Source organism: Motacilla alba, chromosome 4 (assembly GCF_015832195.1).
Source record: "Motacilla alba alba isolate MOTALB_02 chromosome 4, Motacilla_alba_V1.0_pri, whole genome shotgun sequence".
NCBI lineage: Eukaryota > Metazoa > Chordata > Aves > Passeriformes > Motacillidae > Motacilla > Motacilla alba.
Genome location: NC_052019.1, coordinates 14806908 through 14821695, shown reverse-complemented (window position 1 = coordinate 14821695; position 14788 = coordinate 14806908). Strand labels below are relative to the sequence as shown.

Genomic DNA, 14788 nt, shown 5'->3' with positions numbered 1-14788 from the left:
ATCAGCTTAAGTGGCTTTCCAGATCCATATATTAATACACCTTATTAAATTGTACAGCAAACAAAGTACAAGGCAATCCATTGCTTTCAAAAGAGTGTAAGAAATTTTTTGGAAAAGAACACAGAAGGAACTTTTAATGATTGTATCATCTAATTACAAAACAATGATACCTTTTATTTTACTATCAACAAATTAAATATTAACTTTAGAAAACAGCAATACAGAATGTAACTGTACTGATGAACTGAGTACTCTTTCAGCTTTAGAAATAAAAAGCAGATATCCCAACTCAAATTCTCATAGCACAAAGCAAGCAAAATTAAGTGGGTGTTCCTTATAAGATTGAGGTCAATCAAACAGGACTTCTGAAGGATTCTTACCCTTGCTGCTTTTAGCTTCTCTCTCATTCGCTGCCTAACAGAAAGCTCTGCAAAACTTGTCCTTGATGTAGAAGGAACAGGTGGCAACTCTGGAACAGAGAAAAAATGGAAATGTGTTTAAATTAAGTATTTTCTGAAAGAAATGTATGGAAAATAAAACCATTAATACCAGAGTCCCACATTCCTGCAGAAAGAACTTGCATGAGAAAATATGAGTGAATGAAACTTCATTCTGGAATCCATTCCTTACAAAGTATAATTTAAATGCCTTTAAACTACAACAGATCTACCTTTCATTATATACTATGAACCACTGTAAGAAATGCTTAAGCACACTTTCAGTCCACAAACATTTAGAAAAGAAAAATACTTAAAGATAAACCTCAATACTACCACCACTACTACTCAGAATCATCAAGAGATGAATTTGGGAGAATTCTAATATTTCTAAAGTATACAACTTACTGCTTGTATTTTTAGAAAAGAAACATTCATTGCATTTGGAAACTTTCAAAAGAATGAACAAGGTACAAAGAGCTAACCCCCTATTCCACAGGAATTTTCAGCATCTGCCTCAATCTAACACCTTTAAAAGATTTATTAATAATTTGAATGGTGCAATAGTGTTTATCTGTGTACAGAAAACACAAGCAAAAATTCGCAGGAAGTCACATTTTGTCACAGATGGCCTTTGAAAAGTTTTTGGAATTAAGAAAAAACTTTAGCAATTTTTAAAACTTCAGGATTATGAAACACTGCAGCACACAGAAAAAAGGCTCTGTCTGCTGGAAATGGACATGATGAACTTTAATTGCCATTTGAAAGGTAGGTACACATTTGAAAAAAAATTTAACTTTTTATTCTAACACTGCAAAACTGAGTCCCTTAAACAGTTATGGAACCTTCACTAGTGCAAGCTTTTAAGTTAAAAAACAAAACCAAACAAACAGATTAACCCCAACCCTCAAAGAAACTCAATCAACCAAAAAACCCCACCAAACCCAAGTATCAAGACTTAGAAAAAAATATTTCAAAGAAGGTGGTCTAGAGTTACCTTTGGATTTTCCTCTTGTCAATTTTTTCTACTATTTTATTTTGTTCAGTTAGCATGCAAAAACATGTTCTATTTCATTGCAGCAAATGTGTCATTTCAATTCCATTCTGATAAATGCAAACTAGAAAGCAACAGATTAGATGATCTGAAATCCTTTACAATTGTCTATAAACATTTCCAGACAAGCTACGTGAACAGTGTAAATATACAAAATTAGGGCAGAAAAAAATCTGCTGCTACTTTAAGCACTCAGAGAGCATCAGAACTTATGCTCTGTAAGCAGAGTTCTTTATTAATTCATCTGTCCCTTGAGACAACAGGGTCATTATCTTTTCTATATATAATGAAAACCATTTTAAGGCTTTGGTAATTGCATCAAATTGAGAGATACTGTAGCTTTTTGAAAAATTGACCACATCAAAAAATGGTTTTGTTACTTTCCTTCTCTGGACATACACTTTTGCTCTGCTTATGTGAACAGGCTCTAGAGTCAACTAAGTTGTGCTCAACTTCAAATTATATCTTGGAAGTGAAGAAAGTAAAACTGATATCCATGAACACATTACTTTGCAGGATCACCATTACAAGGCTGAAAAAAATCCACACCATGTTTTGGCTCCCACAGTGGCTCTGTATTTTACGTCAGGCAGATCTAACAAGTTTGCTGGATAGTCAAACTGAAATTAAACCTGAGAACCTGAAAATGTCACCTAGTGTTTTCCCTTGATTTGATGTGCACTCAGAGGGGGCCAAAGCCATTGGATCTCAGTGGCTTCAAAGCTCTCTGCACCGACACTGACTCAGAACTTCTGCAAGTACCTCAAAGGATGCAGAAACCAGGCTCAAGGCAGATGTTAATGCTGTGACCAAGCATCAGTTACCTGAATGAAAACAGGGAATGGTAACTTCCAGCACAGATCCTAGAAAAACTGCTGTATTTTGCATGGATAGAACAACTGCATAAATGCACAGTAAGACACAAACCCAACAATGAAGAAAAATTTAATGCAATATTGTGGTTGTGCTGGCTTCACAAGGTAATAACTACCAGACACAGGCTTTTTATTTAAAGCAATTCTTCTTTTGAAACTCTTATTTACTAGTCTGACTAGTGGACTGACATACAGCCATGTCGCTCCATTTAAGCAAGATATAAAGGCATTAAGCACATACATAATTGGATTATAGTAAAATACTGAATTTCTGCAAACAGATTGCATTAAGAAACAGCAGAGACTGACTGAATGTTTGAAAGGCTAGTACAGAGATTATGCTGAATATTAAGTGAAGAAGCAGCTGATGGACAAGTTTCAAAAAAAGCTTGCCATAGTGGGCCAAGAACAATAATCCTTCCATGCTAGAAGAAAATAAACCACCTATTTGAGGGATGTGACAAATTGATGATTCCAGAAAAATTATCTACTTCCCACTTGTTTTAAAATATAGGTCCCCTTTCCTGAAAAAAGCAGTGTGGAGGTGTGTATATTTTTAACACCACAGATTTAACATAATATGGTGAAAATTATGACAAACTAAAAGGCCTCAGAATAGAGGTGATGTATTATCACATGCATTAAAATAAAAGCAAAACCAGATAGTGGAGCAAACAGACAATGTAGAATTTTTCAATGACACTTGGAAAAGTGCAGGGGGAAATTATAATTTTTTAAAAAATAGTTAGCTATCACTTGGCAAGAAAATGATAATCAGAAATTCATACACAGATCATCACTCTAACAAAGGAGTGAGAAACTCAGATCTACTCTTACTTGATAATTGGGCAACTCAACAGCTAACAGCAGTTGTCAGCATATTCAAAACCAGAGCATATAGAACATGGAAATTTAAATTATTTATAAATCTGTGAAACTGAATCCTGAAGAGGTGAGGGGAACTGAATTAAGTTTTGAATAGATACATGAAGGCTTCAGCTCAAGGTGTAGTCTTTCTCAAAATGTGAGATGCAACTTCAAAAAACCAAATCAAATAGATGGATAAATTATACTGCAATTAAGTAAACCAATGCTACAGTCTATCCAGAATATCACATGCTATACTGTTCACTTGATCATATGAAGTTTGCAAAATTACAGGTATTTTGGAAGCAGAAATAACAGAGCAAAATACTTAAGAAAACACAGCATTTATCACATACGGAAACTAGAGACTAATTTTCTTCTGAACAGTACTGCTGAGCTATTCTGTTTATCCACGGAAAATAAGCTTCTGGAAAAGAAAATAACCATCACTAGAGGGTGCCTTAATTTCCCCATGCAATCAACTCTGAAAATTGTTTGGACTCTATCTGTCAACAGCATAGCACTTCCTAGCACAAACTGGCACACTGAGACTCAAAAAACTTACAGAAGAAATGTATGCAGACGCTGAAGAGCTGGAAACATCCCTAAATTGTAAATGCCTTTAAAAACTTGTCTGTACCATATTTTGTTAAAATGTGTTTAAGGACAGTACATACATTTTATTTTGGTAAAACTTGACACTGATGAAAAACCAAGTATATTTATACTTCACTAGATTTTCATTCTATGGATTTTTTAATAGTCTGCTCTTAATTAGATCTTTTATGCACCCTATTTAGGTAAACCATAAACCCATGCAGAAAGATTAGACATCCAGTTCTAGCAGTTTCCCACCACCACATCTCTCTTACACTCTCCTACATTGTAGGAGTATTTAATGTGCGACATTAAAATAGCATGCCAAAAATCTATACATCTTTATACCCATGAGAAACAATTCAAGCACAAATTACGAGGTTTACAGTACCATTAGGGTTGGAAGGCACCTCTGGAGATCATCCAGTCCAACCCCCATGGCAAGGTAGTCACCTAGAGCAGCTTACACAGGAATGTGTCCAGGTGGGTTTTGAATATCTCCAGAGTGGGAGACTCCAAAACCTCCCCAGGCAGCATTTTCCAGCGTTCTGCCACCCTCTATGTAAAGAAAGTTCCTTCTCATGTAGAAGTGAAACTTTTCAGTTTATGACTCTGGCTCCGTGTCCTGTCGCTAGGCACCACTGAAAAGCCTGGCACCCTCCTCTTGGCCCCTGCCCTAATGAGATCCCTTCTCAGTCCTCTCCAGACTAAACAGGCACAGCTCCCACAGCCTCTTTTCATAAGAGAAACAGGCCAGACCCCTCAGCATCTTCATGGCCCTCCACTGGACCCTCTCCAGCACCTCCATGTCTTTCTCAGTACTGAGGAGCCCACAGCTGGACACAGCAGTCCAGAAATGGCCTCACTAGGGCTGAATAGAGGGAGAAGATCACCCCCGTGGACCTGCTGGCCACACTATTCCTGACGCACCCCAGGATACCATTGGCCCTCCTGGCACAAGGGCACCGCTGGCTCATGGGCGGTGTGTCATCCACCAAGACTCCCAGGTCCTTTCCAGCAGAGCTGCTCTTTAGTAGGTCCGTCCCCAGCCTGTGCTGGTACTTGGGGTCATTCCTCCCCAAGTGCAGGACCCTACAGTTGCCCTTGTTGAGCCTCACTAAGTTTCCCTCTGCCCAGCTCCAGCCTATCAAGGTCCCACTGAATGGCAGCACAGCCCTCAGGTGCAGCAGCCACTCCCCCAGTCTGTAGCACCAGAAAACTTGCTGAGGGTACATTCTATCCCATTCCAGGGAATTCTGACCCAGTCCAGGTCACTGATAAACAAACTGAGTAAGGCTGGACTCACTGTTGATTCCCAGGGAATGCCACAGACCAGAGGCCTCCTACTCTGCTGATCACGACCCTCTGAGCTCTGCCATTCAGCCAGATCCTGATCCACCTAACCCACATTTCCTGAGCTTACCTGCAAGGATATCATGGGAGACAGTGCAAAACCCTTGTGAAGTCAAAACAGACAACACCCATTGCTCTCCCCTCATTGATCCATCCTGCCATGCCTTGATAGCAGCTATCAGATTGATTTTCCCATGGCAGAGCCATGCTGACTACTCCAGATAACCTTCTTCTCTTCTACATGCTTGGTGATGACCTCTCGAATGATCTGCTCCATCACCTTCCCAGGGATGGAGACAAGGCTGACTGGCCAGTCCAAATACATAAACACTGCACGTCTACACAAATATATCTGAAAAATGTAAGGGCTTTTCATAATCTAACCATATTTAAACGCGACAGGAGCACGTCGTTGGAGTGCAGCGCTGCCGGTCCGCTCGAAGCCGGAGCTGACCCGGTGGGGACAGGCACAGACCCCCGGCCTCCCCTCGGAAGGCAGCAGGGAGCCGTGCGAGGAGCAGAGCCGCGGGGCAGCTGGGAGCGGAGCGGCGGCCCGAGGACCAGCGCCGGGACTCGGCACGGGCGGGCCGGCAGGCAGAGCCGGCGGCGCCGCGCCCCGCCGCTGGGAGTCACTCACCGCGCACCGTCTCGCTGGGCCGTGCTGCCGACATGGTGCTGCTGCGCTCCGCCCGCGGCCCGCCGGGACCCGCAGCCTCCGGCGGCGGCAGCGGGCAGGGAAAGGCGATCGCGGCGGCGGCAGCGGGCAGGGAAAGGCGATAGCGGCGGCGGCGCGGCCCGGCCCGGAGCGGGACCCGGCCCGGAGCGGGACAGAGCCAGCGCGCCTGCGCGGGGCTGCGCGTGCGCGGGGCCGGGAGCGCGCGGCAGGGACCCGGCCCGGACGGACGGACAGACTGACGGACACCGCTCTGTACTGGCTTCACACCAATATATTTTATATTTACAGTTATATACATCTGCCTTATCTTTACAGTTAATCTCCTCGTGCCATAGGGGCTCGGGCATTCTTTTCCCCTCCTGGCATTTTACCGTTTAAACGTGATTGCCTCAAAAGCGGCTCTGCCGGTGAGAAAACAGAAAAACTTCGTGGTTTTGTAACCTACGCAAGGCTAAATATATTTAACCAATAATGGGAAAATAATTTTATCACCTGAGTGTGGATCAATACGAAATACAATTTAAAAAACCCCCCATAAATCCAAAACATTAGGGGTGCCTACTTCCAGCAGTGGTACTTAGAGTTGCAGTATTTACACAGAAATTAATTGTACAGATGTGAAAGAACTAGAAGTGTGCTTACAGGTGAGAAGAGCTTAAAAGAGTGTCTTGGCTTTCTTATTGCACTTTACACAGCTATATATACAAAAGATTCCTATTATTCTCAGTGAAAAATGTTCATATAACATGTTTGTCTCTATGAACTGGACACCAACCTCCAGGATTATCACTGCTGTTCACCTGGGCAGTGGCTGATACCTGGCTGTCACAAACAGCACAGGAATTACTCATAACAGAAATGCTTCAATATGTGCATAATGATCATGAGAGACGTTCCACCTGATGTTTTTCCCCCAAACACTTAAATTATGTTAAAAAGCCTTTATTTTTTTCATAAAGGAATTAAAAATCAAAAAGGATTGAAAATATATGTATCCACTTCCATATAATAGTGAATTCCATATAATTCCATATAATAGTGAATAATGTGGGCCAGTACCTGCTGTATGAACACTTCTGTTTTGTTGGGGTTTTTTTGTTTTTTTGTTTGTTTTTTGTTTTTTTTTTTTTACATAAACAACCCATCTTTGATCCATAAAGCCCACTGCAATATTCAGAACACCGGGACATGTTCAATCCCTTTCTTCTCTGCTTTCAGCCTTGGGCTGAAATCACTTCTACCCACCAAATTACTTCCGTTTTGTCTGCACTAGAAAGTGGCTGTATTTGTTTACAAGCATTGGGGGAAGTTTTACATTTATATCTACACAACTCAATTTGTTGCTGCTCTTCATGCAGGTTCCTGTCCTTCTTTGTCTTTCCCGGATGGAAAACCAGCCATGGCTGTAACTTGGCACAAAGCTTGTGCCAGCCTGGCTGCACCCTTGCAAAATCCATGGGCCAATGTGCTGTGCTCACAGATGAAGTAAATCACAACAGCATCATTTATTCTGATATTGAACAACTTGTGGGAGTGAAATGTGGGGCCTTTTTGTGTACCTAGCTAAATCTTCTTTGGCAAGAGGGCTAAGTGAGGCTGACACAGGTCACCTGTGGTTTTCTTGTCACTTCTTTGTACTGGGTGTGTACAGGCTCATGCATACTTGCTTCAAAAAGCACTTCCAGCCCAGCCTAGAAGATGCAGAGTGATCTTCATATCCCTCCTTATCTCTTAGGAGGTACCTAATGAAAAAGGAGAAGTTATCTCCTGCCTGAGGCTCAGATTTAACAACTACTGGCCTCAAGTATTATCAGATTTCTTAATATGTCTCAACTAACACAGGGAGCTGAGCTCACGGTAAGCAAGTAGCTTTCCTGGACAAATGTAACTCCCTCCCAAACCACCTGTGCATCTGCCTCAGCACCACTTCCCTCAGTGTCTCTCAGCAGGCTAAGGATTATGTACCCAAAAATGGCCACACTTCCTTGCTGCTGGCAAGGTTCATTAAATACCCTCTTCACAGCACAAGAAGTACAGCACTGCAAGGAGCAGCAGCCTTTTTATCGCTTGGCACATAAATCTCTTTTTCATATCAAGCTTTATGTATCAAATTTAAACAGTCTTTCCTGAAGGCACATGTAAATGTGGAACACTGACAACATTGAAGAAGTGCTTTATGGCAGCTTTCTTTAACAATTTGGTAGCACTTCTTGAAGTTAAGTACTCTAACAGACACTTCAAAATGTAATAAACAACTGGATGCAAGAACTAAAAAGCTCTTCACTAGCTCAGAGGTGGTTTCCTAGCACTGAAAACTATCAACAGAAACACAGAGAAGTTTTTCACACTGCTCTTTAAAAATTATTGCATCAAAAGTACCTAGAAAATAATTTTGAGGATTTTGTGTTACTTAAATCTGTCTCACTCCTGAAAGTACACTAAATGCAGTGACACTGAAACAGAGCTTAAGGAAAATGTTTGCTTCCTACCTGGGTTTTCTTGTACAGCAGCTCTTGGATCACGCACCAGAACCAAACATCACACTCTCCCTAAAAGCAGCGCCCCAGCTGTGCTTTTAAAGAGGAAGAGTCAGATTTCCTGCTTAAACCACTGAAACACTTCTGGCAAACTTCTTTTTGTAAACAATTTCATCTATGGTAAAAGGGAAATCATAAATAAAATACGGAGAGGATGCAGCTCCAGCAGACCTTTTCAGTTACTGCAGTGAGTTTAAAAAGCAAATATCCACAGTATATTTTCACAGGGTCAAGGATGGTTACTTCAGGCTGAAATACAATAAAATAGTCACTCACCCTAACTTTGAGTATCTAACTTTGTAAAATTATCTGACTCAATTTCTGTGTACTGCTTCTAAAGTAAGTGCAAGAGTGGCACAGACCTTCTTGGGACTTGCATGAACCAGAGCAGTGATTCCTGAATACCAGTCATTTATGGAAGAGACTGACCTCTAATTCAGACTGTATTACAACATTTCAGCAAGTAAATATTTTTTTTAGGTTAGTTTAGAAACCCTTGATTTCCCTCTGAAAAAAATCCCCGGAAACTTCATGTAAGGATAAATCCTTGAAGCTGATGGTTAGTAGCCAGTTGTTTTCCTGGTGCTCTCTGTGTTCCAATGCATTAAAGTACTTGAAGTAACTACTGGAGATGCATCAAGGCAACAAGACTGCATTATTCTTTACAGGGGGCCTCAGCAAACTTCTTAGCTTGTCATTTGGGGGAAAAATTACAGGAAACATAGTGGAGTTAAAAAAGATATCATCTCTCAGAAGCTGTATTGGCTAATGGGCTTTTTGCTACCCCAGCATTAAAAAATGTATTAGTAAATGCTCAGAGTAAGAAGACAAATCATAACTTCCTAGAGTTAATATGCTTTAATATTTCTGCAGCAGAAAAAAAAAAGATATGAAGTCTATGATAGTTGTTTTAGAGCCTGCTTGATGGGAATCACACTCTTAAAGCCCTTGTTGGAGAAACAGAGGAGAGATAGTTTATCTTCTTGTTAAATGCTCACAACCAGCTTATGTTGATACTAGGAATGGCAGAAATGTCAGCACTGTGAGGTGGTTTGTAGAAATGTGGATTTTCTTATATACCATCCCTAATTTTTGTGGCTACAAAGGGATTTATAATGTTCCTCTCAAGTCTGGAGGGGAGTATTTTCTGCTGCACTGAATTATTAACAAACTAATTTCTTATGTTGACATGTGTATTAATATCTCTAGTATGATCAGAGTAAACAAAACTGAGAATACTAAATGGAGTTACTAGACCTATTTATAATTGCCTGTATGTAAACAGTCCCTATAACATCTGAAGATCTATTACTGCAAAGTTTTAGTCGTTGAAATCACATAAAAAGAGATGGACAAATTGCTTCTCTTTCTGAATACTATACTAAGAAGGAAACCATGGGAAGAAGTAAACATAGTAGTTAAAGGAGATTAGGAGTATACATTATTTCTTGTGGGAAGAGCAACTGTCATAGCTACGAACATCTGATATGACAGAAGCTTTCAGGAAAGGGAAAGATATGTAATAGGGGGACAGGTTTCTTAGGGTAACGTGCACAGCACACATCTCTGTTATCTGCTAAGAGTCACTGCATGTGGGACTGTGGAAATGATTCAGTGGGTGAAACTTCATACAAAATTTTGGCAAGAACTCAGGTTCAAGATCTTGTTTTGCTAATAAGTCTGTCCCAGCAATATACTCCAGTATCAGAAACAGTTGTACAAACAGCTTCAATAGTGGACAAATAGGAGCAGCATTTATGTAAGGAACTTTTCTATGAGACCCTAAAGGAGGAGTCAGTCCTTTGCTTCACAGGATGGAAAGCTGCTTAAAAACACATGTCAGTACAATGACTCTGTTCACAGGAGACACACACAATCTGAACCACATGTGTTTCCTGGGGTGGAGAACAAGTCATTTATCTTGGTCAGCTTTATAAAAAATGGCCAGCCTCATGCCATTGATCACACTGGGCAGCAGACTTAGTGCTGCACGTAAGGTGCTGTGAGCTGCTCTGCTCTGTTAGGTGTGACACTGTCACACTTGGCCATTTATTGCTGTTTTGTCAATGATGCTCAAGGCTGGCTTTAGGAACAGGCAGAGTGGATGGCAGCTTGGAATGTCCATGGTGCAGGATGCCCCAGAGTGGGCAGTGGCATCACAGGCCCCTAGTTTAGAGTTGAAACATTTTAAAACTCAGCAGGGGACAATGAGCAATGGAGTTATTTCTCAGGCTTTGAGGACAATATGAGGTTTGCTTTGCCATAGACACCTCTTCTCTTATTGCCTGCCTAGAATCAAGGTCAAAATTTGTAAAGTCAGCAGAAGGGAAACAGCAAATGTTACCAGCCACATGGGGCATTTACAGAATAAGAGTGAGTACATGTTGCTGTGTTCTTAGAGTAGGAATTTAGGTATTATGTACAACCCTACAGTGATCCCAGTTTCAGGGAGGTTACAAACAAGAAAGAACAAGCTCTGCTCATCTTAATTATTTTTAAACTGATATCACCTTACTCCAACACGACAGAAATCTCAAAAACATTTTTTGTAATTTGTCACATGCAGTTTAGAAGTCTGTGTTCACACATCAGAATGTCTGACAAAATGTGCATGAAGGCAGGTGGTGCATGGAAGGGAAATCAACGTCAGTGGTAGGAAAGTTTTCAGATGATGAAAGAGATTGTTGTTCAGCTCAAAAGTTTAAAGTCCTTTTTACTTTTCTTCTGAGCCTAGAGATAACACTTCATTGAAAGTAGTGAAAGAAAAATCACTGCTGGTACATTTCCTTCATGCAATTCACTCATTTCTAAAAATCCCACCTTCTTCTTGCAAAAAAAATCATTTAAGAGCCCACTGAGAACCATGATTCATTTGTATTTTTCAAGAATTCAATATTTTTGTCCCTTTGTTAAGATGTCATAAACAAAACCTTGTTTATGACAAATTCTAACACAGAGATGATTTTACACATTCTACCTTATATTTTTTATTTGATTTAGGACAGGTTCATTAAAGCTGAAAAGAAAAAAAGATTTTTTTTTTTTATTTTGGTATAAGTAAAATCATTCCAGGATTCACTTAAGTATCCTTAAAAATTTCAATATTTTTGATATACTTATGTGTATTGAATTTAGAGGCAGGAGAGGATGGCTAGCCCATCTTAATATATTGCAAAATTCTCTGGAGACCAGCCAGGTTACTTCAGTTGAAGTTGTCCCAGGAGGAACCTGAGCAATACATTATGGAAGATCTGCCAAGAGGACACTTCCATCCATATCAGGGTACTTCTCATCAATCCACATCTTCTTTCTAATTTTGAGACATATAAATTGCCAAATTACATTGTGCCACTTTTTCCACTTAGCAGATTGTTCTTGAAGAGCAGACATCTTATTTAACTGTTGCCATCTCAAAGTTAAAGGCTACCCTAAGTTAGTAACTTAGATGCAGGTGATGTGAAGACAGGGGTACCTCCTGATTCCTTCTTTCTTAATATAAGTCTCTTATATTAGAGATTTACCCCACCTATTTCTTTGCACTGGTAACAGGAGAGCCAACAAATAATTTAACCCACACAGTGTTCTTTGAACTTTTAGAAATTAAAGTCAGGTAAGAGAAATTTTACACTAATACTTGCTGCTGCAAGAACAATCTGCATGGAGGAAAAATCTTACACCTCTTCCAGCAGGTAGCTGCCAAAATTATATCAAAATTATACTCAAAATTGAGGAATATAAGCCAAATAATCCAAGACACTTTTCTCTTTGTGAATATTTGTTATTAAAAGATATGTGTATAATATGTCTAATTAATTTTTCTTTTCCCTTAGGTAATAAATGTCATTAATTGATCTGATGTATGCAGAGGACAAAACCAGGTATCAGTGACCAAGGATTTTGGGACAGTATTTTGAAATTTCTTCCTGTGGATGTGAGGAAGAATTACGCCTCTGAAATTCAGAAATGCTGACATAATCTCAGTTGGCAGTGTTGACCTAAGGAGTTACAAAAAAATGTAAATGACCTCTAAATGCTCTCTGAGCTGAAGTCTAGATAGTTTATGTTGAAAGGACTAATTTGATTCTTGAAAGCATTACTCATGGGTAAAGACAGTGGTATATTGCTTTCTCAACTCTATTTTTTCCTGTTTATTTTCATGTATAATTTCTTGGATGGACTCATCAGCTACTGAATGACATATCCAAAGCAAGCCCCATTTCCACATACAACTGAAGTTCCTGCTGACCAAACTGCTTAGTACAGCATTAGGGTAATTATTCTGAATATGAATTACATGACAGTGGGTAAATAAATCAATAAATAAACCAATCAGTGAAAACTAATTTATTCAGTAAATATCTTGGTGTATGAATATGAACAGAACCTAGTGGGTGACCTGTGGAAGGTAAATAGAGTATTAAATGAACTGCAACAACTAATGTAACATACTTGGTAGAAAATGAAATAAAGTGCTTCCAGTTTTGTTTATTTTTGCTTATCCTAATAGTATTTAAATGGTGTTAGGTAGATTTAAAAAGATTTGAAGAATGTAGATTATGTTCTCAGCACTGATGTCCATTAGTAATTTTTTCCTCTGTATTGTCTCAGCATTGTAAAACAGTGAGGACCTATTGCCTAACCATATGAACATGAATACCAGTAGTCAAAAAAGTGAAAGTATTTATTCTGTATGACATACTCATAAAATTTTGAAAATGTAGATAAATTTTTAATGAATTATCTAGGTTAAAAATATTCAGCAGTGGAACATGTGACTAACTTCCTCCTTAATGCCACTCCACCACGTATAAATAAAGTCTGAAAGAGTAGAAGACTGTGGAGAACTGTTTTGTTTGAAATAACTTTATTTTTACTTATTTATCTTTACATACACATATCCCAACTAAATATATACGTACTTTTACCTAAGAATCTCAGGAATACTGATGTTCTTAATACTGTTTGATGGTTTCCTGGGGATTTGAGGTTTGTATGAGTTCTTGCAGCCTTGATCATGAAGCCCAAGAGTTGGTACTGCAGTAAAGGCATGCTTCCTCCGGGCAGTTTCTCCTGGTGACACTTATTTCTCTCTGTGGACTGTGGGCAGAGTCTAGGTGACTAATTTGATCTGGATGCCTAATTTTATATGTCATTATGGCATGTGTAGAATGACCAATATATTGTGTAGAAATCACTGATTAATTTCAAATTTGATCACGAAGAAATTTTGCTCTTTTGCTCCTACAATGTTTTGAAACCAACCAGACCTCCCCGTGTAGTGGTGTGAATTGTGGGAAGACATCAGCCCAATATATTTTCCATATAAATTCAAATTCAGACAGATAAATACCCCAAATGCAATATTGTGTCATCAAAATTGATATATTTTCAAATAATATACTAGCAATAGCAATGATTTACTTTAGGATAATGTCTTGAGACCCTTAATGAGGGCAGGGACACATGGTGCTTGAATACATGTGTCGTCCATATGTGTAGTAGAAGTATTCTTCTTGCCAAAACCTATAGAAATAATCCAACAGAATGACTTATTTTTAACTCTTCATGCCAAAATATTAAACTGTTCCAAAAAGTGTAGAATCCAAATGGGAAAACTTTGGGAAATTAATGTTACTTTTCTATCATTGTACAAACATAAATCTAAAATTGCTAAGAAAAGGAAAGCAGTAACTCTTGGTTTACTTATTCCCATGTTGTCATTTTCATCATGGGTGTGGTGGAAATACCTCTTTTATATTGGATTCGTTTTTACAGATTTTTACATGGGAGCACTCTGCTTATATTTAGGATTGCAACCAGCAATATTTCACTATAAAGCTGTATATTTTCTCTGTTTAATTGAGAAAAATTAGTTTTGTCTGAAAATTTCCAGATGTATTATAACTACAATACATTCCTGTGGAGTCTGGAGAAAATCAGTCATACTCTTTCCTTAAGGCTGGGTTTATCAGATTTTCTAATTCTAGTAAAACTAATATGTTACTCCTAACATAGACTTTATTCAAATGTCATAAACCTATTTCCATATTTATAAGATAATCATCTAATTAAAAACTTATTTTAGTTGCTTTTGCTGCATGATGCATATTCTGGGTCCAGTCCTGCATCTATTGAATTATGCTTCCTGGAAGTCGTGGGCTGGATATGATCCTTGTTCTGTCCTGTGGAATTCAGTGCAGGCAGCACTGGGCAATGCTGATGGTTTTTGTGCCTCAGATAGGCACTGATGGCTGTGAGGCATCAGCATCAATCATAATTGGAAATGATGATTGGACTGCATTTTGCACTCGTATTGTCCTTAATTTGCAGATGTAGAAATGATTGTACAGCAGGGTGATAAACTGAATCTCCAAGTGTTCTTTTCCATATTT

The 14788-nt window shown here is 39.1% G+C and overlaps 1 protein-coding gene across 7 annotated transcripts in view; it reads right to left on the bottom strand.

Moving 5' to 3' along the window:
• CC2D2A (coiled-coil and C2 domain containing 2A) overlaps positions 1 to 8401 on the bottom strand; it is a 57481-nt gene extending 49080 nt beyond the window's left edge. For 5 of the 7 annotated variants that reach the window (XM_038134283.1, XM_038134276.1, XM_038134278.1 and 2 more), the window contains exons 1-2: positions 5821 to 6196; positions 381 to 469 (exon numbers count right to left, since the gene is read on the bottom strand). In XM_038134283.1, the coding sequence (XP_037990211.1) occupies positions 381 to 469; positions 5821 to 6157 (426 nt within the window). In that variant the 5' untranslated portion in view covers positions 6158 to 6196. Of the gene's footprint in view, positions 1 to 380; positions 470 to 5567; positions 5781 to 5820; positions 6197 to 8348 lie in introns of those variants that run through there. The other 2 variants (XM_038134280.1, XM_038134281.1) reach the window with 2 other exon arrangements.
• Between the last annotated feature and the right edge of the window lie 6387 nt (positions 8402 to 14788).